The sequence below is a fragment of the Salvelinus alpinus genome, chromosome 8, assembly GCF_045679555.1.
Source record: "Salvelinus alpinus chromosome 8, SLU_Salpinus.1, whole genome shotgun sequence".
NCBI classification, from domain to species: Eukaryota; Metazoa; Chordata; class Actinopteri; order Salmoniformes; family Salmonidae; genus Salvelinus; species Salvelinus alpinus.
The window spans coordinates 74,176,671-74,201,511 of NC_092093.1; the positions used below are offsets into that span (position 1 = coordinate 74,176,671).

A 24,841-nucleotide genomic window follows, 5' to 3' on the forward strand; every position below is an offset into this window, starting at 1 on the left:
GGCTTCATGTCATGGATCATCACTGTAGGCTTCGTGCCATGGATCATCACTGGAGGGAGGAGACGTATGGACAGCCTGGTGCGTGGAGCTGCCACAGGGCTTACCAGGCTGGGGAGACATACAGGAGGCCTGGTTCTGGGAGCAGGCACAGGACTCACCAGGCTGGGGAGACATACAGGAGGCCTGGTTCTTGGAGCAGGCACCGGATACACTGGGCCTTGGAGGCGCACTGGAGGTCTCGAGCGTAGAGCCTGCACAACACGTCCTGGTTGGATGGTTACCTACGCCTGGCAAAGGCGGGGCGCTGGCACAGGACGCACTGGGCTGTGCAGACGCACCGGAGACACAGTGCGCAGAGCCGGCGCAGGATATTCTGGGCCGTAGAGATGCACTGGCGGCCAGATGCGCTGAGCCGGCACCATCCGTCCTGAGTACCATACCCGGCCAAAACATAGAAACAGAAAACATAGAAGTAAAGAAACTAGAATGCCCACCCTAGTCACACCCTGGCCTAACCAAAATAGAGAATACAAGCCTCTCTATGGCCAGGGCGTGACACACTGGACCAGCGTTAAATTTAACACTAGCTAGGTTTCCGTCCAATTGGCAACAGATTTTCATGCCAACATTCTAAAATCTGCATAAAAAGAAAACGTGCATTTTCCCACCAGAGATGTTTCCATCAAATTGACTTGTTGCAGATAAAAGCGAGTGTGCCCACTTCGATATTGACATGTGCTCTCCAGTCAACAGCGCCCAGATACAGGAAATGTATTCAGTTACTCTGTCTGGGCACTGTTGGCTAAAGCGCATGTATAGTATCCAGAATACTGAGCCAGTTACAGTAAGACAAACCACCAAATGGTATTTGAACCATGCAATAAAAAGGAAATCATTGTCATATAAATTGATAACATACATTTTTTCTTTCTTCTAAAAAAAACATTATTTTTATTTGTCAAATGGCAGCCAAGCATCGATCATCATGTCACCAGAATAAGACCCTCAATATTTATTGGAAAGGAGCATCAAGCTCATCACCTTGTACTTTCACCACCCTGTGACGTTTATCATAATTTGTTTAATCTGTAGCCTAATAAACTGCATGGTTTCCTGACCAGTCGTAGTGGGAGGACCACACAACATGTCATGACTCCAAGTTATTATGTCAACATTTGCGCATAAAAGCGTTTCCACCTACATTTCTCAGATAATTCATTTTACCGACACAAAAAAATCACACCTTGTCTAGTATATTTTGTTTTATCAACATTTGGAAAGTTTACCGAAAAATGTTATGTTTCTATCAGGCATGTCATAAACGTTTTTATCCGACATGTACTTTACTCACTTATAAAAGTTGGATGGAAACCTGGTTAGTGTCAGTGTTGATTTAACCCTGGATAATTTGCTGTGCACACACACTGAAACCAACAAGGGGTTCACTTTGGTGTTTCATTCTAGGCCTTAGTTTGTCCTTGTCGTGCCATTATGCAGCAAATATCAAGCTTCAGCTTTTTGTGCATGACTGTAATTTCCTCTTTAATGATTTTCAGTGTCACGTAGGTCCTAAAATGTGCCTTGTCAGAAAATGTATCGAGGATTAAAGGCGAGTTCCTATTTGCATGTGACTTTTATTTGAGAAACCAAATTGAACTGTAGCTTGTAATGTATAGCATACAATTATGCAAAGTACAAACTGCGGACAACAGGGACTGTTGTCATCGGTGCACTGAGTTTGAATGCAGTCACAGCCACGGATACATCATGTAAGTCTTTTCATTCAAAGGTGAGTCCTTTCATTCCAATGAATCATGATGTGTAGATTTGTTCTGCACCTATTTTACTATTTCCTGATTGGTAATCTATTTTGACTGTCACAGTTTGAATGAAATTGAGCTATCATTTTTATAGGTACTATAAACTTTATGAAGACCTAGGGTATATTTAGTATTCTGTTAACCATAGTAAGGACTTAGCCAACACTGTGTCAACCAATTTCTCTTTCCAGAGTTTTTGCTAGATGTGTCTTGGTTGAAGGAAGTGAGTCTAGCCTACGTTATGAATGTCAGTGGTGTTTTGGACAATTTGCAAGTGTTGGATTTCAAATATAATCTCCTCTTAGTAACTCAAATGTTTAAAAAGTTTATTGAAACATGATAATCCACATTGAGTATAAATTACATTATAAAAGCCCAAAATCCTCCTGGAATATGTCTTGAAATGAGTCTGTTTCATGTATCAAGTATTTGCCAATGCAGTTTACGGTTCACAGTGTCCAGAATACTGACCCAGTTACAGTAAGACAAACCACCAAATGGTATTTGAACCATGTGATAAAAAGGAAATAATTGAAATTGTCATATAAATTGATAACATACATGTAATATGATTTTCTTTCTTCTATAGATGTGACTGAGGCTTCTGACTATCACCTATAGCTTACGCCAGAAAATAGACCATCCAGTCTGACTGATTGACTTCTACTTCCTGCTGGGAATAGAAGGCGGAGGTTGAACTTGAGATAGAGTTCCTGAAAAAGCACATCCCTTTGGCAGGAGCTGCTCGTAACCGATAAACACTGGGACAGGAAACGATGAAAGCATTTAAATAAGCAAGCAGGAAACAATATTTCTGTGTGTGTCAGAGAAGCAGGGGTGAGCTGTGATGTGTTCGCTGTTGAAGTTTTGACATCATTTGCATCTCTTCCATAACTGGCATGTTTACTAGTGTAGATAGTGTATCCTGGATGCCTGGGTGCAACCCGATCCTGTGGTGTTTGCTTGAGCCTCATGTTGCAGTGGATTTTCAGGTTGACTGACGGACCGTGTTGTGTGGTTCTGATCTTAAGAGAGAGACACCAGGATGGCAGCTCAAGGGGCCACAGAGAAGAGAGCCAACTTGGTGGCATCTAAAGTCATGTGGAGTAACAGGGATGACGTACCTATGTCAGCACCAGAACGGTCACATGGCAGTGACAGAGCTGGTAAGACCTCTTTCCTATAGTCTATTGTTCTGTAGATTGCAGATTTTCAATTTGAGGAATATGACACTGTTAGGAAAACTGCGATATTAGAGACTGTAGATTACATTTTTGGAACTGTCTAGAATCTCTATATCTATGTATTTGACTCAGACCTTGGCAGAAAATACCAGCTTTTCAAATACTAAATGTAGTCGAATATATTTTATATAGAGTTTCAACTAAAATGCAACTATTTTCTTTGATATTCAAATAAAGGTCTCAAAAAAACAAATTTGATGGCTGACAAATATTTCAAGAAGAACCAAAAAGTACAATAGTTAGTTGAATTAGTTTAAATAAATGATCATAACCACATGTTTTGGAGGGCTCTTAGATAGGAATCTTAATATAGCCTATAGCCTATAGCCTAGAATTAAATTCACGAGGGACATGGAATCACTTCAACATTAGAGTAGACCACTTTTGCAGCTTCAAAATGACTAACAAATATATTTTCATAATGAGTGAGACATAAGGTAATTCAATAACACTTGACATAAAGTTCTTATTAAAGTATAGTATCTTTGCGATCAGGGCCTGCCACACTGCAGCCTAGGATTTTCCAGGAATGGTTCCACGAACATGACAGTGAATTCAGCTTCCTGCAGTGGCCTGCCCAGTCACCAGTTCTCAATTCAATTGAGCTTTTGTGGGATGAAATGGAATGAGCTATTCTGAGTAGAGATCCACTACCAGCCAACTTGACACAACAGTGGGAAACATTGAAGTCAACATGGGCTAGCATCCCTGTGGAACGCTTTCGACACCTTGTCGAGTCCATGCCCCGACAAATTGAGGCTGTTTGAGGGGAGAATATTAGGAAGGTGTTCCTAATGTTTTGTACAACCAGTGAAAACAAAGAACCTTGAGGGTTCTATCCCTACCCCAGAGTTTAATGGGAATTTTTGAAAACAACCACTAACAAGAGCTAACCCAGTCATATCAAACTCTGAAATGACAGCTAACATTCACTTTAAATTTGTTTCAGCTATTTCGCATTGACATTTATATCCATATGAATGATGTTGCTGTATGATGGCTAGCTGACATCCGACACCGCTCTTTTTGGTGGGGGAAGATCAAATTCATATTTTATTAACATTGTTGTTGAGGTCTGAGTGGCAAACAGCAAGGTTCATACAAACCTGTACTGTTGCAAACTAAATGCTAGCTGGAAGAAAGAGGAAATGCTGTGTTTAATAAAAGCAGACACTCTTAGATAAAAAGGGGTTCTATATAGAACAGGGGTCTCCAACCTTTTCTAGCATGGGAGTTACTTACAAAAAATAAACCTGGCAAGCTACACATTTTTTTCTAGCTTTCAAATAGGTACATTCTTCTCTTCTCCTCACCCTTGCAACTCTTCCCTGCTGTACTTAGTGTACAAGAGAAAGTAGTGCACTGTGTTTTCTGTCAATATTCCTGGTAAAATAATAGTTCATAAACAACTCTAAGGAGGGCCCTAAAAAATCTAAAATTTCCCCCCCAAATAATGTTTTATATTTTCCCAATCTATATTTTTCAATCTTAAAATTACAATTGTTCATAGAGAAACAATGAAATTGGATGTTCTAAGTCCATGTCAATGCTTAAATCACATAATACATTTTTTTTTAGGTCTGGAAGAAGGTCTGGAACAAATTTAGATTTTGAGAGCAATTCCCCTTTAATTGCGCATCTGGCCCTTTAATTGTACATCCAGCAAGTGAGGAATGTGCATCTATTGTGCCGGTCTAGTGATGGTTATGTACTGCTGCTGCTCGTTTCATGGCAAAGTTTGCAAATAACAAATAATAGATACAAACGATATACTTACTCATGACATACTTCTGCCAGGTAAGCCTACTTTGCAGTTAACATTTAATTGAGAAGGTTTTGGGGAAAGTATTTATGTCGACCCACAAGAACGCTTATCATATAAACTCGCTACACACAGAGTGATAGACAAATGAACGCACCACACAGATGGGCAATATTGCTGGAAATTAACTGGCAGATATTGTGTTAGACTTGGCTATTTAAGCCAATAGTGGCTAACCAGGGGTGGGATATTGTCAATGTTGAGTTGATAGAGCCCAACAGTGGAGGTGTCATAATACCCATTAAACCTAGAGGTCAAACAGGGAAATGGTTCCAATCGTTTTTCTACCGTTCATTTTTCCCATAGGGGATTTTAGAAACACATAAAATAAGGGCTGTGTTTCTCGAAGGCTTACCCTGGCGGGACGTTTTGATAACTATCTAAATCTCTCTCGGACAAGGTGACTTTCATCAATATATTGAGCTCTATTTACTCAGATTCAAAAAGGATAATTAGCATCAACTTGGATATAATGCAAAACTACAAATCCCTGCAAGCCATCTCGAGCTGACACGTTTGCAAACAGGTATTGTGTCAATTTAAAACTTGCGCAAGAGAGTTCACAGAATTGCCCATTTAAACAAATGGAGCCAATTTATTTATTACTACATTTAGCTGACATTAAATAGTTCAACCAGAGATTCTTACCTTTGCCTCTATTTGGCGGCCTTGTCCAGATCGTCATGGCATTTGTAGTTCTTTATGATAGCCATATTTTTGGGGGGTGGAGGGGAGTGGAGGGGAGGGGGGGGGGGGGGTAAATACTGATATATTGATAAAAGTCACCTTGTCCTAGAGAGATTTACACAGTCATTAAAACGTCAGGCCAGGGTAAGACTACATGAAACCCAGTCCTTATTTTTAAAAATACATAACATGCTCTCCATCCAAGACACATTGTTGTTTGCTGTAACTAATGGACTGTATTGTAAAGTCAGTCACTGTTGACATAGGCCATCATTCAAATAAAGAGATGTCTCCCTGGACTTCAAGGTTTTAATGTCACATGCACAAGTACAGTGAAATGCCTTTCTTGCAAGATTTTATCCCAACAATGCGGCAATCAATATCAATATAGTGCTATAAAGTAAAGTAGAACAAAAACACAAGAAATATAAATAAGAAGAACATGACAAAGTAAGCTATATACCAGTGCATATTTCCAAAATATGTTTGCATATAATGCCCATTAATTCTAAAAAGTATGCTGGTATTCTTTTGTCCATTGTTTAATTGTGTATTAAATTATATTCGTAGCTAAAAATATGACTATTTAATTAATAGTAGTTGCTACATGGCCACAGGAAAATGTTTAGGGATGGGGGTGCTGCATATTTTTTGGAAAGTTGCACCCCTACTTCACGAGGCTATGAGTAGCCATAATTCATAAAAGGCACCATGCAGAGTTCTATATGGAACCATTTTGGTTCAGTGGAGAAGAACCTCTAGGATTCTGATCAAAGAACCCTATAAAAGCGTTCCGTATAGAACTTTTAGGGGTTCCATATATGAAGCAAGCGACAGAACCCTTTTTGGTTCGATAAGGAACCTTTTTTAAGAGTGTACTTATCCCAGGCATGATTTCACATCCTATATAAAGCTGATGAACGTTTCTTGGATGAGTCTTGATGTGTGTTTCCATGCCTTTTGTACAGGAATCTGTAGACAGAACAACGTCCGGCAGTGGCTTAGAAGTCACGAGTGAGTATTAGGAAGTCTACTTACATATGACAGATGTTTTGCTTTGTCGATGGAAAATATCTAGAATTCATTTCCACCAATATCTACACGGTGGACTTCGAAATAATAGAGTTGTATTTTTTGTTTTATTGAACAGAGTTCATTTGCAGATAACTGATTGGGATTTCATAGCTCACTCCTTGCCTGTTTATTTTCCACATCTTTGTGTGCTGTTTGGGTTGGTGTGAGCCTCCTGACTACCCCTCCTAATAACGCTTGACGTTGACTTGCAGGGCGGATGCAAAACCAGACCACGCCAGAGAAGCTGCAGCAGGTACGGCACATAAACATTTACTTTGATTTACTGGAGTTTAATACCAAGAAGGTTCATCTAAAAATGTTTGAGTAATTTCTCATGAGTCATTTGTTGTTAGTGCTGGTACAGTAGTAGTTCTATCTACAGTGTAGTTGCTCATTACGGTTATTTTGGTGACACTTCAGCTTAACACATTGAAGTACATTCCATATTAGCCATAGACCAGTAGTTACTGAAAGACGTTTGGATTTAAGTCAAGTTTAAACCTGTGCATGACATACTAACAGTTGAGCTAGATTGAAACGGTTGGAAAATGTGAGTGTAAGAAATGTTATACCACAATACACTACAAGTCATTACAAAACCAATCAACTCATCCTGTAACGTAAAGGTTAAAAATCAAGCATTAGTATAACAGAGATGATATATGGAAATGTATTTGTATGCGTAACTTGGAATTGTCATATTCACCATACATGGGTGTTGTCTCTGGGTAATGAAGAGGTTGTGTAGCTAGAAAGGCAGAGACTCGGCAAGGCAGATAGATTCAAACGACATGCAAACTAGGACTGTGAAAACCATGGGAACGACATCTTGTTATAACTATAACGACACAAGGCGAGACCCAGATGCAGACACGGGAGGCAGATGGTTTGAGCTCTGGTATTTATTATAGTCCAAGGGGTAGGCAAAAGGCAGGTCGGGCACAGGCAAGAGTTCATAACCAGGTCAGATCCAAAACGGTACAGGGCTGCAGGCAGGGGCAGGCAGAATGGTCAGGCAGATGGGCACAGAGTCAGAACCAGCAGAACAAGAAAAACCAGAGACTTGGCAACCCACTGGTTGACTTGGCAAACAAGATGAACTGGCACAGACAGACAGAAAACACAGGTGTAAATACACAGGGGATAATGGGGAAGATGGGCGACACCTGGAGGGGGGTGGAGACAAGCACAAGGACAGGTGAAACAGATCAGGGTGTGACAATAACTCTGTGCTGTAACCAACCAGCCCCTAAACATCCATTAAATATCCTTTACTGTTGGTCTTAGCTATCACCGGTTTATTATGTCACACAAAACAAGACTGCTATTGTTGATTCCTCTTTCACTTTCTTCTTCTGAGGTCATTTGTACCTGTTAGAAGCTGAGTACAGAAATACCAAGTCTGCCTCTTTTGTCAGACTTGGTATTTCAAGAATCAGACAGTGATGTTTGTTATCTCGTTCTGTGTTTGTGCTTTGTCTAATCTCTATTTTACAGTAAGGGTGTCCCCCAAATGGCACCCAATTTCCTAAGGGCCCTAGTCGAAAGTAAACTGAACAAAAATCGAAATGCAACATGCAACAATTTCAACGATTTTACTGAGTTACAGTTCATATGAGGAAACCAGTCAATTGAAATAAATTCATTAGGCCCTAATCTATGGATTTCACATGACTGGTCAGGGGCGCAGCCATGGGTGGGCCTGGGAGGCAGCCATAGGCCCCCCGACTTGGAAGCCAGGCCCACCCAATGGGGAGCCAGGCCCAGCCAATCAGAATTAGTTTTTTCCCACAAAAGGGCTTTATTACAGACAGAAATACTCCTCAGTTTCCGGGTGGCTGGTCTCAGACGATCCTACAGGTGAAGAAGCCAGATGTGGAGGCCTGGGCTGGTGCGGTTACACGTGGTCTGCGGTTGTGAGAACAGTTGGACATACTGCCAAATTCTCAAAAATTACGTTGGAGGCTTATGGTAGAGAAATGAAAATTAAATTCTCTGGCAACAACTCTGGTGGACATTCCTGTAGTCAGCATGACAATTGCACGCTACCTCAAAACTTGAGACATCTGTGGCATTGTGTTGTGTGACAAAACTGCACATTTTAGAGTGGCCTTTTATTGTCCCCAGCACAAGCTGCACCTGTGTAATGATCATGCTGTTTAATCAGCTTCTTGATATGCCACACCTGTCAGGTGGATGGATTGTCTTGGCAAAGGAGAAATGCTCACTAACAGGGATGTAAACAAATTTGTGCCCAACATTTTAGAAAAATAAGCTTTTTGTGCAATGAACATTTCTGGGATCTTTTGTTTCAGCTCATGAAACATGGAACCAACACTTTACATGTTGCTTTTATATTTTTGTTCAGTGTAATATAAAGTATAGTACACTTTGGTGTTTTCTCTGAATCTCTTCTGTTTTTATGTTTAAAATATTACAGGGCTTCTAAAGAGGAACGCCAGCAGTGAGGATGACTTAGCGTTGGGAGTCGAAGGTAAATAGATCTTTCATCTTGTAGTCGTTGTTTTTAGGGTGACATGAACACCAGGTAGAACCGAGGACAGAGGAGTAAGTTAAAAACAGGTTCTGTGGTTTTAAAACATCACAATGATTTATCCACTGTGTGCTCAGAGGAACATTTGAGCTGTCTGAGAGTGGGTACACAATGAGAAAAATGTTGCTGAGGGCTGGTGTATATAGGCGAGGGGGTAAAATACTGGCAGAGGAGAGGTGGTGTCTGTACTTCTTGCTAATCTCAGGGCTGAGCATCCAGCAATAGACAGAGGGAGGGACAGTTAAGACCAGGATGAAAGTCTCAGAGAGACAGGGAGAAGACCATACCAGACCTGGGTTCAAATAGTGGTTGAAAACCTTCAAAATACTTTGAGCGTTTGCTCTAGCCTGCCTGGAATGCCTTGTGTTCTGGGTTTGGGACTGTTCTATTGGTTCATTAAGACAGGCAAGTGCAATCAAGCACGGATAAAGTATTTGAAATGATTAACTAGTATTTGAGCCCAGGTCTGGACTATACACACCTCCAGGCAGTTCACCCTAAACATGGCTAAGGAAAATCACGCTGCTTAGCTTTGGCAAACACCACAGCAAATCTTATACAAACACAGCTAGGATCTGATGCTCACCAGTCCTCACTGACACCTACTGGGGTGTGTGTGTGTGTGTGTGTGAGTGCCCGTATCCGTGTACAGTAGCATTACTTCCACAGTATCCCTTCTTAGTCATCACTTAGGCCGGCCTCAGAATCTAATAAAATTGCAGTGAGACAGAAAAGGAAGAGAAGAAAGTGGCGAAGCAGAAGGAGACAGGATGTCTTAGAAGGGACAGCCAAGGACATTTGGCATGAACCACTGTATTCTCCTCAGAGGCAGAGAGCACAGGTAGAACCTGTCCTTACAGAGAGGACAGGGGGTCAATTCCAGACACTGACCCAACGAGAGATTGGTCAAGGGTGTCCACTATCTCCTCCCAGGACCGGCTACTCAAGATATTAAAGGGATTGGCTACTTAGAAAGGCCAGTCAACCAAAAGGGACTGCTGCCCCAAACCCTAAGGAAAGATTGACCACCCCACAGACTACTCTATCTCCTCCAAGGTACTGCCAGTGCACTCAACAGAAAGGTAAGTCAACTGAAAAGAATGCTACACCAAACTCCGATGTTAGATGGGAATATACATTTCAGTACCCCTTGGCCTTGAAAAGCACCACCTTATCTGTGGATCAGGAGACCTGGTTATGTAACACCAAATGACATGGCACTTTAAGGAGTCAGCTCGGAACAGAACAGAACCCAATGGAATGGCATGCATCATCACCAACTTTCCAAACACTCATTTTAGAACTCCTCTTCAGATGGAAGAACTTTGCGGAACGAGACCTGATAGAAAATAAGAGTTGGATGTTGGAATCTTGGAGACGTTCTTGGACAAAAAAAGGTCCTGTGTAATGAAATAAAATATAGCTTCGGCCGGCAGCACAGAGCACTTTGTCCCTGTCACCATGCCAGGGTAAAATGGAGTCCCAACCTTGAATAGAGGTAGAGAGGACAGCCAAGAGAAAACACTGACTGAAAGAACACTAATGCCTAATATAGCTACTAAACAGAGCCATCCCAGAGACAGGATGTGCTGAATTAGCAGTTGTGACTAGCAGAGACACACTGGATAACTAGCTCATTGTCATTCATAGCAAGATATTCCAAATATTCAGCCTTGTTTGCTTTCAGGTCTAGATTATTTGTTATTTTTTTCTCTTCCTCAGCATCTTTATTTGGTAAACAGGGAGTGAGGACCGTCCAGGAATTTCTGAGGTAAGGAATTTTCCCTCTCTACTGTCCTGTCGGCTGGTTGCTGTCAAACTTTTGGCGCTTTGAAATGAATTTCAACAGAGGGTCTATACATGGCGAGATTACACATCCATGTATAAATAATTTGTGTCTCTCACATTTGATGTTATGTTATCCAATATATAACTTGCATATATGATTACTATGGATAACTTACTATGCATAAATGGGTTAAATTTTTTATTGACCCCATAAAAATGCTAAAATTTCTCTCAAAGTGAGTTTAGATTGATGTGATCAAAAATGAAATGTGTTTAAACTCTGAACACCCTCCCCCAGGGATAATTTTCAGTCACTTGTCATTAACTGACTGGTAGTGAAGGGAGCTGGCTTGATTGACAGATGTTGTCATAAGTTATGGATAATGTTCACATGATACATGCCCACCTGCCAGTGACTCCTATTTACCATGCAAATATAAGATACTCACCTGACCTTCACAGAAACAGATGGGATACATCCCGAATGACACCCTATTCCCTATACAGTGCACTACTTTTGACCAGGGCCCATAGGGCACTATGTAGGGAATAGGGTGCCATTTGGGACGCAGATATGGATGAAGGGATGGTTTGCATGAAACAAGAGTGATGACATAGACATAGATATGACACGACGAGGAGGAGAATAATATGAGATTATTGTTGCGTAGTGTACAGTAGAGACAACTCTAAACAGGGTTTAGATGAAGGAATTTGTGTGTGGAGATGACAGTGTGATTTGGAGACCGGTGTTAATACAGATTATTGTTCCATTCTGTTATGGTGCATTGTAGTATTATGCAGAAAAGCGTTCTATCATGTCTTTGTCTGTAGAAGGATGAGTGGCTAGCTTGTATGGAGACACGAGAATCAGAGACTGTTTGCAGCGGTGTTCTATCATGTCTTCACCTTTGGAAGAATAAATGGCTAAAGGAACACATACCTAAGATATGAGTCTAGATTCAGAGACTTGTCCATCTATGATCATGTCTGTGTCTCCGTCATGGTCCAGAGGTTCCAGGTCCAACCCAGTTCTCACCAGGTGGAACAGCTTGACCTCAGCCTTCTCAGCACAGTCAGCTCCACTCAGGTTAGTCATGTTGCCAACTCCAGGCGCTCTTTTGTTAACCAGTATTTATCCTAATTGAAGCGGTGAGGATCTGAGGCTGGATTGCAATTGCAACATACTAAGCAATAACTGGCGTGAGGTGATGTACGTTTACAGAAAGTGTGCATCCCTCAGTGAGTGCATGCTTGTGTGTGTGCGTGCGTGCGTTTGCATGCCTGCCGGCCTGCGTGTGTGTTTGTGTCTGCAAGCACATGTGCATGTGTATTTATATGAATGTGTGAGTGTGTGCATTTGTGTGTTATCCCAGTGTAATGGATGTGCTGAATCTGTGGAGTGATGACCCAGAGGAGGTCCTACTAGATCTGGGCTTCGGCTGTGACGAGCCTGACATCTCTGGACGGATCCCAGCCCGCTTCATCAACAACCAGTCCAGCGCCCGGGGAATCAACATCCAGGTGTTCCTGGACGCCCAGAAGAACCGCATGGACATAGAGAACCCTGATGTCAGCAGTAAGTGATGTCACACTGTAAATATACTACTCAGACATTCTGTCATATGCTCTTAATACACTGAAAACATACTGTAGATACCTTGACATGCTGTCATTCTCTTTATACACTTAACAAATACTGTACTGGAGTTATGTCATGTGCTGTCATAGGATGTTTAAGCTAGCCACATACATGTTCTACCTCCAGGAACCTTGGCAACGACTGGCATGAACATGGTCATGGGATTCTTTTTGTGCTTTGTGTTGAAACTGTTGTATTTCCAGTGTCCTCTCTGTCACTGGTGAGAACACCGTGCATTTATTCCACCTGACGGAGACAGTCCTATAAGAATGATAACATGGTTAGCTGGTTTGCCAACTTTGCATCTGTCAACCACAGATAAATGTTAACAATCTCCTTCTCTCACCACACTCACTCACTCACTCACAGATAGGTTCAGGCAGTTGGAGGTGCTGCAGCAGGTTACCACTGCGTTCTCATCCCTGGTTGGTGGTGCGTCTACAGACTCCCTCTCCGAGAGCGGAGTTCCAGCTTTAGCTTCAGCCGAGGCCAGAGAGAAGAGGAAGAGGATGGGCATGCTGCTCCGCCGGGTCTCCAGAAAAACCCTCAGTCAGACCCAGTTTCAGACCCAAATCCAGACCCAGGACTCCCAGGACACAAACCCAACTCCCCACAGTCCCATAGCCCACTTACAGCAGCCCCTGGCCGGCCTCCCTGACAGGCGGACACCGCTGAAACGAGCCAGACAAGGCCTGGCTGAGAGTATATGTCTGACCCCACTGGCAGAGGAGCAAGGCCTAGTCTCGGAAGCACCAGAGCCCCACTTGGTCCCCCAGGAGGGTGCGCTCAGGCTGGAGGTGGTGAAGGAGTATCAACCCCTGATCTCCAGTGGTATTCCAACCAGAAAGAAAAGTCATGGGGAGGCCAGGGAGTCCTTTGAGATGGAGGAGGTAAATGTCAGAAAGTGTCACTTCAAGTAAAAAACTAAATGGTGGTTTAACGTTTGTGGAAAGGGGTATAATATACTGAAACGTCTTGAATTACCTCTTGCATTGTATTGCTTCATCTTCCAGATTAAACTGTGTAACTGTAGTTGTACTACATATGTATATTGAGCTATATATTTGTGTTTTCTTCCATGTCAGATCCAGAGCTTTGATGAGGGCAGTATTTCTGGGAGCTACATGGGAGCATCTGACACCACAGGTATGGGCACCACTGTTTTAACACTCACATTTCTCCAGTCCATTTTCCTGGTTTCTATAGTTCTTGTCAGTGGTTTATGTGAGGTTTACAACTAAGATCTTAAACAGTAGCTTGTCTTTCATTAGTGTATATTTCAAAGAGCGCTAATGACATGGAAAGTGTTCCCCTGCCTTGCTGTGGATGTTTCTCTCATGAGTTAAGTGTTAAAAGGTAACCTACTAAAACAGTCCTCTAGCTTTGTAAACACAATTCTCTCTCTCTCGACCAGATAAAATCTCTCTTTATCCAATGTCTAGGTTTATTTTTAAACTCTGTTGGCCCTGACTCTGATGCCAGTTTTCTCTACCTTCAGCATGGAACAATCTCCTATGGTGAAGAAATGCAAATATTCTGTAGCAATTAGACTGCCATCATTTTCATAAGGGGTTTTAAAACACGATACCAACCAGCAGTGGTGGTTGGTGCCGTTTAACATTAGGGAGATTTTATTTTTTTGAGCATGGACTTATTTCTATTACAGGATATTGGATGACTGTCATTCATATTCCATTTACCCAGCTCAATGTAACATTGATAGGTTTAGGCTACTACCTGATACTCCAGGCTGTATCACATCTGGCCGTGATTGGGATTCCCATAGGGCGGCGCACAACTGGCCCAGCGTCGTCTGGGTTTGGCCGGGGTAGGCCGTCATTTTAAATAAGAATTTGTTCTTCACTAACTTGCCTAGTTAAATTATATACTCAAATGTTCCCTATACCCATCATGAGGTTGCAACAACCTAGCCTACAAATGAAAGTTTAATGTGCACCGGTTGAGAGACAAATTGGAGTAATCAAGGTGACAGGCAGTTACACGTTCAATATGGCCTTGCACACTTTTGTCTGCAAATAGCTAAACTGGGGTGTAGTCATTAGTCCAAACAGTTGTAAAACTTAGTTTCTATTGGACAAATTGAGGTCGACCCCCCCCCCCCGTTGTTCCGTTTAAGAACCGTTTTGCAACAGAATAGGAGGAAGGAATACACCCCTGTTCACCCGCGCACAGAGTTCACTTTCATAGCAGCCACATACAGCATCATCATCACTTTTCTCATTGCATTATTCCTTCTCGCATCTACCAGCTCCCCTCCGCTCACATTTTCCCCTTCAGTACACAACAGCTGTCTGTGACAAGGCACAAAAACCTCTCCAAGCCAAACCTTCATACCACAACCACTACACAACCTACATTGTCACCATACTAACGTTATAGTCAGACTAGAACTAACGCGTTAGTTAACCAACAATCCAATTCATGTGTACAATCATGCAGTACAGCAAACAGTTTAGCAGTTACACCGGTGGCCCCCTGGTGGCAATACATTTATAAAACTGAAAGCTTACCTTGACTTGGAAGAGTTTCAGTGTTGGATAGCCTTAGCCAGCTAGCTAATATAAACAGCATTCCTCTCTGAGTCAGGTTGTTGAGTAAGCTAAATTAGCTGCATTAGCTAAGTATGTGAAAGGTAAACAATGAAGAAAAAAATATACCACGAAATATACAGTGCCTTGCAAAAGTATTCATCCCCGTTGGTGTTTTTCCTATTTTGTTGAATTACAACCTGTAATTTAAATGGCTTTTTATTTGGATTTCATGTAATGGAAATACAAAATAGTCCAAATTGGTGAAGTGAAATTATTTTTTTATTTTTTTGTGGTGCGTGAATATGTATTCACCCCCTTTGCTATGAAGCCCATAAATGAGATTTGGTGAAACCAATTACCTTCATAAGTCACATAATTAGTTAGATTGCACACAGGTGGACTTTATTTAAGTGTCACATGATCTGTCACATGATCTCAGTATATAAACACCTGTTCTGAAAGGCCCCAGAGTATGCAACACCACTAAGCAAGCGGCACCATGAAGACCAATGAGCTCTCCAAACAGGTCAGGGACAATGTTGTGGAGAAGTACAGATCAGGGTTGGGTTATGAAAAATGATCAGAAACTTAGAACATCCCACGGAGCATCATTAAATCCATTATTAAAAAATTTAAAGAATATGGCACCACAACAAACCTGCCAAGAGAGGGCCACCCACAAACTCACGGACCAGGCAAGGAGGGCATTAATCAGAGAGGCAACCAAGAGACCAAAGACAACCCTGAAGGAGCTGCAAAGCTTCACAGCAGAGATTGGAGTATCTGTCCAAAGGACCACTTTAAGCCGTACACTCCACAGAGCTGAGCTTTACGGAAGAGTGGTCAGAAAAAAAAACATTCCTTAAAGAAAAAAATAAGTGAACACATTTGGTGTTCGCAAAAAGGCATGGGCGAGACTCCCCAACCATATAGAAGAAGTTACTCTGGTCAGATGAGACTAAAATTGAGCCTTTTGGCCATCAAGGAAAATGCTGTGTCTGGCGCAAACCCAACACCTCCCATCACCCCGAGAACAGCATCCCCACAGTGAATCATGGTGGTGGCAGCATCATGCTGCGGGGATGTTTTTCATCGGCAGGGACTGGGAAACTGGTCAGAATTGAAGGAATGATGGATGGCACTAAATACAGGGAAATTCTTGAGGGAAACCTATTTCAGTCTTCCTGAGATTTGAGACGGAGGTTCACCTTCCAGCAGGACAATTACCCTAAGCATACTGTGAAAACAACACTCAAGTGGTTTTAGGGGAACCATTTAAATGTCGTAAATGGCCTAGTCAAAGTCCAGACGTCAATCAAATTGAGAATCTGTGGTATGACTTGAAGATTGCTGTACACCAGCGGAATCCATCCAACTTGAAGGAGATGGAGCAGTTTTGCCTTGAAGAATTGGAAAGAATCCCAGTGGCTAGATGTGCCAAGCTTATAGAGACATATAACTCAAGAGACTTGCAGCTGTAATTGCTGCAAAAGGTGGCTCTACAAAGTATTGACTTTGCGGGTAGGCATGTTTATTACTTGCTTGTTTCACAATAAAAAATATTTAGCATCTTCAAAGCGGTAGGCATGTTGTGTAAATCAAATGATACAAACCCCCCAAAACATTTATTTTAATTCCAGGTTGTAAGTCTACAAAATAGAAAAAGGGCCAAGGTGGGTGAATACTTTCGCAAGCCACTGTAGCTCTCTCTCTCTGCTGCTTCTCCTTAATTTTTTGAAGAAATGTTCTCTCTTTGAGTCACCTACTCACCACACTTAGCTGTAGCTTATGCTTTCAGTACTAGACTCACTATCTGATCCTTTCATTGAATGGACAAGATGTTAGTTCATACTACAAGAGCTCTCATAGGCTGGAGGACATCCTCCGGAAGTTGTTATAATTACTGTGTAAGTATATGGAAGGGTGTGAGAACCCTTTGTATTTAAGTCAATGTGCCCAGAGGATGAAAAATAGCCGTCCTCCGGCTACACCATGGTGCTACCCTAGAGGGTGCTGTTGAGGCTACTGTAGACCTGTTTATTGCAAAACAGTATGTTTTATTTGGTGACGTGAATATATTTAGTGTAGTTTTATCTAAAAAGGGTAACTTTTTTAAATGTTTTTCTGAAATTCACTGAGTAGGATGGTCCTCCCCTTCATCCTCTGAGGAGCCTCCACTGCTAACTGAATAAGCAAATTGTGTCATAACTTTTAGTTGATTCACCAGGCAAAGGTAAAGTTCTGTTTATTGCCCTGAGTCATAGTTCTCCTTTATACTCCAGATGATGAGTCTGATTGAAGGATATGATTAAAGTGATGTAATTTTCCATGAATTCTTTCTTTCTCTCCCTCTCTCCCCTCCCTCTACTCTCTTCCCCCTTCCCTCTGTCGCAGTGTGTGTGATGAGGACTAACAGCTGCCAGTCTGACAGCAGTGGTTTCCTGGAAGAGCCCTTCATCCCGTCCATTACCCTGCATCCCTCACCTGGACCCGAGCTCATGAAGGTTACACGGATAACATTCTAGAAGTGCAACAATTTAGGCGTGTTACTTTAAGTTAGTTCTACTGACTTACTTAAACTTACTTTAAGTTATTGCTACTAACTTATATACTTCACCAGCCCAAAATATATTATTGATTTGATATTCTGTCTATTTCATGGTGCACAATTTAAAAGGTCATTAATTTAAACTGACAGTGTTTGGTTGTTGTTTAAGGCTTTGTCGGGAATATCTGGAGGCAGCACTGACAGCCAGATCACTGTAAAAGGAGCTTCACCCCCCTCGTCCCCCCCATTCACTTCCCTGGACCCTTCCCCTCCTTCCCTCACCACGTGCCACCCAAGACCAGAGTCTCCTCTATACAGACCAGAGACAACAAGCCCTACAGAGGAGACACCCAGACACCAGGATTCCCCCACACCCCACTCCCTCCTCTCTGATGCCTTGGAGATGACTAGCTCTGCTTTTGGAGCCAGGCCAAGCCTAATGGAAAACACTGTCACTGAGGAAGATGGATTCTCTTCGGCCTGCGGTGCACCTTGTCATAAGCCAGACTCTCCGTTACGGAACGTTATTATTATCATGAAAACCGATAAAGAAACAGAACACTTTACTCTGGAATCAGAGGAAGCTGTTCCAATAGGAGGAAAGGAAAAGGCCATAGCGGAACAAAGTGGCAATGTTCAGACAGGAACAGAGGCTGTTGGTGATCAGGACACCGATTGTTATGGGTCACATGAAGGCTCTCTGATGGACTCGGTGGCTCTAGTGCAGATGAAGAAAGAGGTGAAGACGGAAGTACAGATTCGTTTTGGTTTGGAAGGTCCAGTGTTGGGTCCTGTTGCTGTTGGTGAGGTGGTGGATCAAGGCTCTGAGACTGGATCTGTTTGTCAGGACCGGTCCTCTGAAGATCCTCTATTAGGATCTGACCCTAACCTCTCAGCAGTGCTAAGCCCTGCCTCCTCTCTCCCCCCAGCAGAGCCTCTCTCTGCCTCCTCCCCTCCAGTGCACTGGGAAACAGGTGGCTCAGAGATTTCAGAGGGATCCTCAAGCTTGGTTGTCCAAGAGCCTGTCCCACCACTATATCAACCAGCAAACCCACCTCCAGGCCCAGCTTTAACCTCAGCTTCAGAGCAAGTGTCACCTCCATCTCCACCATCATCTCCATCCTCAGCCTCTTCCCCACCACCATCTCCAGCCTCATGCCCACACCAACTTCCAGCCTCAGCTTTTCCGGCAGCATCCAGCTCATCTCCAACCCAAGCCCATTCCCCAATCCAAAACCATTCTCTATCAGCCCTAACCACAACACCAACCCCATCCTCAATTCCAAACTCACCATCAGCCCATTCCTTAACCGTAGCTCCATCTCAAGCCCCAACCCCACTCGTCCCCCACAGTGGTGCTTTCAGGTCAGGCCGGTCTGTGTCTGTCCAGATGCCCTCCTCCCTGCCCTCTGTCTCCCACTCTGCCCTCCGGAGAGGTGACGTCCCCCACACCCCCTCCCCGCTCGGCCCTTCCTTCGAGCCCCGCCCCCTGACTGACCTGACGCTCCGGCAGAGGCGGAACTCCTTCTCCAGGAAGGCGTGGTCAGATGCTGATGTCTCCCACTTTGCAGAACACAGAAACACTGCGGTTGCCATTGGAAAGGCAGTCATGACACCTGAGACGATATCCCTCCCGTCCCCCTGCCCCTCCCCCTCCCTGTCATCGTCCAATCGGTGGCTGTCTCGCAACGGTTCACGGAGATCTGGAAGTTTCCAGATGAAGTCCACCTCCTTGGACACGGGGCTGTGGCAGGAGGAAGAGGGGGAAGAAGTGGGGGATGAGGATAGACGGTGGGAACGAGCCCTGTTCTCTGGGCTTTCCTGCTGCTGCTCCTGTGATCACCGCTGTAGCTGCTGTTCTCAGAACAATTGCCTCAAACCGTCCTCCGTTTCAGCTTTCCCTGTAAGTAACACACACAATTCAGTTACTCTCTCTTTGGCAAACCTTAAATTGATTCACACAGGATAATATCCGGACAAATACAAGACTAAATGATAATGCAGCCTCACTCATCAAAATGTCTGCAACAAAAGTGCCCTTTCTATGGCTACATCCGATCATTAAAAGAGTTATTAAATTCCATATCTGTATATTTATAGAATATTAGATAAGGAGGCATTGAGGCACATCACATGTGTTTTTCCTGTTGACATGATGAACAATTCCTCTTTGCATGTTAGAATCTTTATTGGCCCTTCTAAAGATGGTGGTTTGGTTTCATACGCAGCAGTGGTCATTTGCATGTGAATGCCTGTTTTGCATGATGAGCAGCAGTAGAGGAGGAAGTGCACCACTCTCTCTCTCTCTGGCTCTTTAGTGGCCTCAAGCACAGCTCACTTCTAATAAAATAAAATTATATGAAAGGTCCTATTCACCAAGAAGGGTCAATAGGATTGGGGTTGCTACTTGAGTCTTTAGTAGACCCTTTTTTGTCTCTCACGTAATGCCTGTTTTATGAAGGTGACCACCATTGTGCTCTGATGGAAATTATGTGTTGAGTAGGCTACTGTAATCTATCTTTGTGAACAGCTGAATTTGATACTTCTGAGAAAAGAACATCTACACTATGGCGTTCATCTGAGTTAAACATCTATGGCCTTCATATTTGTATTGAGTCCATTTGGTTGTTCTAATTGGTTTAATAATCAACCACTTCGAGCTAACCACTGTAATTTCGTTGATAGGCAAATACAGACCTTTCCTCCCTTATGCGCTGATTCACTGTACAGTATTCCTGACTTTGTGTTATATCTATCCTCTCTCATGCTATATTCTGTATAATCCTCTGTGCAGTATTCCCTGGATGAGCTGGAGGGGATGATGCACTGTATGAGGAAGTTCCGCTGTGTCCTGACAGACATCGAGGAACAGCTGTCAGAAGACCAGGCCTCGGTGTACAGCTCACTCTCTGACACTGACAGGTAGATAATACCCCCTCTAGCGGACATTTTGGGCTACCTCACCTCACTCATACCATCTCATTTAGAGTGAGCATTGAGCAGGCTTGGGTATAATGAGGACAGTTTGAGACTGATGTTTTTAGTGTTATGTTTATGCTGCAGGGTTGGAGTCAGTTCCATGTCACGACTTAATTGAAATGATATTGAACTCAACCCTGTTTTGTTGGCTAATGGTTTAGATTTGACATATTATGGTGTCACCTTTTTGTGTCCTCTGTGTCCCTACGCCTGTGTCCTGTCTCAGAGAGGAAGTGCGAGACATCTTGGAGCTGAGGAAAGCTGTGAAACAGGAAGCAGGAGAGTTGGAACTTCAGCTCACTGACCTGGTTCATCGCTATGACGACAGCTTCAAAATGGTAGGTTACACAGACACACCCCTGACTGTGGATTATATTAACCTCTCTAGGGTACGTGAGACGGTAGCGTCCCACCTCTTCAACAGCCAGTGAAACTGCAGGGCGCCAAATTCAAAACAACAGAAATCCCATAATTAAAATTCCTCAAACATGCATGTATTTTACACCATTTTAAAGATACACTTGTTGTAAATCCAGCCACAGTGTCCGATTACAAAATGGCTTTACGACGAAAGCAAACCAAACGATTATGTTAGGTGAGTGTCTATTCACAGAATAACACAGCCATTTTTCCAGCCAAAGAGAGGCTTCACAAAAAGCAGAAATATAGATAAAATGAATCACTAACCTTTGATGATCTTCATCAGATGACACTCATAGGACTTCATGTTACACAATACATGTATGTTTTGTTTGGTAAAGTTCATATATATATCCAAAAATCTGAGTTTACATTGGCGCCTTACGTTCAGAAGTTCCAAAACATCCTTTGATTTTGTAGAGAGCCACATCAATTTACAGAAATACTCATAATAAACATTGCTAAAAGATACAACTGTTATGCATGGAATTTTAGATGCACTTCTCCTTAATGCAACCGCTGTGTCAGATTTGAAAAAAGCTTTACGGAAAAAGTAAACCATGCAATAATCTGAGTCGGCGCTCAGAGCCCAATCAAGACACAAATATATCCGCCATATTATGCAGTCAACAAAAGTCATAAATAGCATTATAAATCTTCACTTACCTTTGCTGATCTTCGTCGGAATGCACTCCCAGGACTCCCACTTCCACAAGAAATGTTTGTTTTGTTCGGTAATGTCCATCATTTATGTCCAAATAGCTACTTTTGTTAGCGCGTTTGGTAAACAAATCCAAAGTCACGAAGCGCGTTCACTAAAAGCAGACGAAATGTCAAAAAGTTCCGTAACAGTCAGTAGAAACATGTCAAACGATGTATTGAATCAATCTTTAGGATGTTTTTAACATAAATCTTCAATAAAGATCCAACCGGAGAATTCCATTGTCTTCAGAAGTGCGATGGAACAGAGCTCCCTCATGTGAACGCGCATGGTCAGAGCATGTTCAGCTCATGATAGACCTTACTCATTCCCCTCTCCTTTGGCCCCACTTCACAGTAGAATCATCAGACAAGGTTCTAAAGACTGTTGACATCTAGTGGAAGCCTTAGGAAGTGCAACATTACCAATATCCCACTCTATCTTCAATAGGAGCTGAGTTGAAAATCGACCAACCTCAGATTTCCCTCTTCCTGGTTGGATTTTTTCTCAGGTTTTTGCCTGCCATATGAGTTCTGTTATACTCACAGACATCATTCAAACAGTTTTAGAAACTTAATAGTGTTTTCTATCCAAATCTACTAATAATATGCATATTCTAGCTTTTATGGCTTTGTAGCAGGCCGTTTCCTCTAGGCATGCTTTTCATCCGGATGTGAAAATACTGCCTCATACCCCAAATAAGTTAGTGAGAAATGAAAACATTAGCTACGTTTTTCTACTTTGCCTCAGAACTATAACCCCCTTTACACTTTCCTTCTATTACAGCAGTTAGTAAAAATGTGTTATTGTGTACTGCAGGTGATAGAAACTAGAGATCGGAATCAATATCCAAAGGAATAAGCATTTCAAAGCCATGGACGACAGCATAAATGGGCATAAAAACAAATATCTGAGAACTGATATTGAATTGTGATGTTGTTCGGTTCCATAGAAGATGCACAGACTACTCGATGAACAATCTCACCTCTACACCCAGCTAAGGCTCCTCCCACTGATCCCCAAGACCACATCCACCCCTGGCTCCGCCTCCTCCAGGAGCATGGCCACTCAGTGCTGCCTGCTGCCCTGGCTGCCTTTGACGGACATGTCCAGGCCACGCCCCTCATCGCAGGCCACCTGGGATTTGGAGTCCAGATCAACTCTGCCAGATTCCAGTTCTATGGGCCAGAGGCTAAAACATGGTTCTACAGGCACCAAGCCAGACAAACTGGACATTGTGGGTTTCATCCAGAGAGTAAGGGACCTTTGACCCCTGGTACATACACAACCACATATCAAAATGTAGTTTCAGGTTTACTGGATGAAAATACAGAAATGTATTGACTGCGTATTGCTTTACATTTTTGTCCTGATAATGACATGTTGTCACATCTCTTTACTATTTTTCAGCTGAAGGAGTCCATACGCCACTCTGTCAATACTGACTCGCTGGAGTAAAAGAGAGGTGGGGTAGCCCTGACTGACAGATCTAGGCCGGGATTCAATCCTAAGCGTTTCATAGGGCAGCGTACTATACAGGCGACAATTTGCCTTTCAAAGGCATTTTCCCTGACGTTCGCAGAGATCGCGTTCATGGTAAACGCTGTGCATGTCGGCTCGGACGTAAATTACCTTTAAAAGTCTTACAATAGTGCTCTGCTCTGTAACACGTCTTCGCGTGAATACCAGACCTATACTCTCTAAACTTTACTGAAAAAAACACTGCCTGTGTCCTCACCAACCCGTGTGTTGTTTTTTTGTCTTACAGATGCTGCTTCTGCTGTAGCTAACTGAAGATGATCTGCTGTCTAAGTTATAGTGTGTCCAATCAACCTGGACTCGGGTAGATGCAACATAATAAACGTAAATCTGTCTCCCTCCATTTCGTATGATATGTTAGGTGTGGTAAGGTATGTATTTCTTTGGATGTCCATCATCCATTATGTTATGAATAACAATTCATATGATATGTTACGAATTGCAATTTGTACAATATGTTACGAATTTGCGATTTAAGTATGATATGTCACAAATTCCAGTTTGATGTGGCTAACCCTAACATTAGTTAAGTAGCTAACGTTAACTAGGCTAAGGGTTAGGGTTAGGAGAAGGGTTAGCTAACATGCTAAGTAGTTGCAAAAAGTAGTACGTTTATATGCCCACCTATCCACCCCGACCCACCACCCTCCTTTCGTTTTTGCCTTATGTAACCTTACCAAACATACCATATCATATTCATTTGAGTGTACTGGATTTACGTTGACTATGTCTAGTCTATGAAACCAGGCTGGTGTAATCAATGGATTCTATTACTACTAAAGTAGTCCAGTGTCCACATGATGAATAAAGAGCATGAATGCATGAAATCATGTGTGCGTGTTCTATATCTATAACGTGCCAATCCAATACATAACATACTGTACAAAGAGTTTGTGTGTGTATTGTTATTCCCTACGTATCAACAACAGCATTCGTCTCAACTAAGGATGTGTTCTCATTCCTTACTGTGACATGAAGCCTCCTACTGTTACCTACTTGCTTCAATGCTCTGGGTAAGACGGATCCCCATCCACATGAGATCCATGCAGTATGTGTATGCTATAGAGAGGAGCGCCTATGTGTCACCCCCCTGCTCTGGGTTATGTCCTTATTAGCACAAGAGGTGGTCTAGCTCACGTCTCCTGCCTCTTCAGACCCCAATTAGCACCTTGAAGTACCATTCCAGCCTGTGAGCCTGATGCATTTCATGACCCCCTCCACTGGTGCTCCCAATTTAAATGTAAGAGCACCACATGCCATTTAGGAACACCAGAAAATAAGATTAAAAAAACAAATGTTTTATTGCAATACAGCCTACTGTATATAGAGCCACACAGTGGAAGTGTCATAATACCCATAAACCTAACGGTCAAACAGGGAGTCACCTTGTCCTAGAGAGATTTAGATGGTTATCAAAATGCCACGCCAGGGTAAGCCTACACAACACAGCTCTTATTTTAAGTGTTTGTAAA

General features: G+C 42.6%; 1 protein-coding gene across 3 annotated transcripts; it reads left to right on the forward strand.

The window, feature by feature from the left end:
• The first annotated feature begins 2,638 nt into the window (after positions 1-2,638).
• Positions 2,639-24,258, forward strand: itprid1 (ITPR interacting domain containing 1). 3 transcript variants are annotated; one of them, XR_011676591.1, is made up of 16 exons: positions 2,649-2,986; positions 6,542-6,587; positions 6,860-6,900; positions 9,088-9,141; positions 10,924-10,972; positions 12,002-12,079; positions 12,366-12,568; positions 13,001-13,521; positions 13,717-13,777; positions 17,578-17,687; positions 17,901-19,634; positions 20,526-20,653; positions 20,937-21,048; positions 22,783-23,106; positions 23,241-23,295; positions 23,599-24,258. XR_011676591.1 is itself a non-coding variant. In XM_071415060.1 (16 exons), the coding sequence occupies exons 1-15, from the start codon at positions 2,866-2,868 to the stop codon at positions 23,286-23,288; spliced, it is 3,609 nt and encodes a 1,202-aa protein (XP_071271161.1). In that variant the 5' UTR covers positions 2,652-2,865; the 3' UTR covers positions 23,289-23,295; positions 23,599-24,258. The 3 variants fall into 3 exon arrangements, 2 of the variants coding, with proteins under 2 accessions (XP_071271162.1, XP_071271161.1); XM_071415060.1 differs by having other exon boundaries at positions 2,652-2,986; positions 22,783-23,085; XM_071415061.1 differs by lacking the exons at positions 22,783-23,106; positions 23,241-23,295 and having other exon boundaries at positions 2,639-2,986.
• Positions 24,259-24,841: the final 583 nt, after the last annotated feature.

Bases quoted from the DNA above. Each gene is read 5' to 3' on its own strand.
- itprid1 (XM_071415060.1), top strand. From the start codon at position 2,866: ATGGCAGCTCAAGGGGCCACAGAGAAGAGAGCCAACTTGGTGGCATCT. The intron at 12,080-12,365 runs GTTAGTCATGTT...GTGTTATCCCAG, and splicing joins GCACAGTCAGCTCCACTCAG to TGTAATGGATGTGCTGAATC. The intron at 23,086-23,240 runs GTAAGGGACCTT...ACTATTTTTCAG, and splicing joins TTGTGGGTTTCATCCAGAGA to CTGAAGGAGTCCATACGCCA.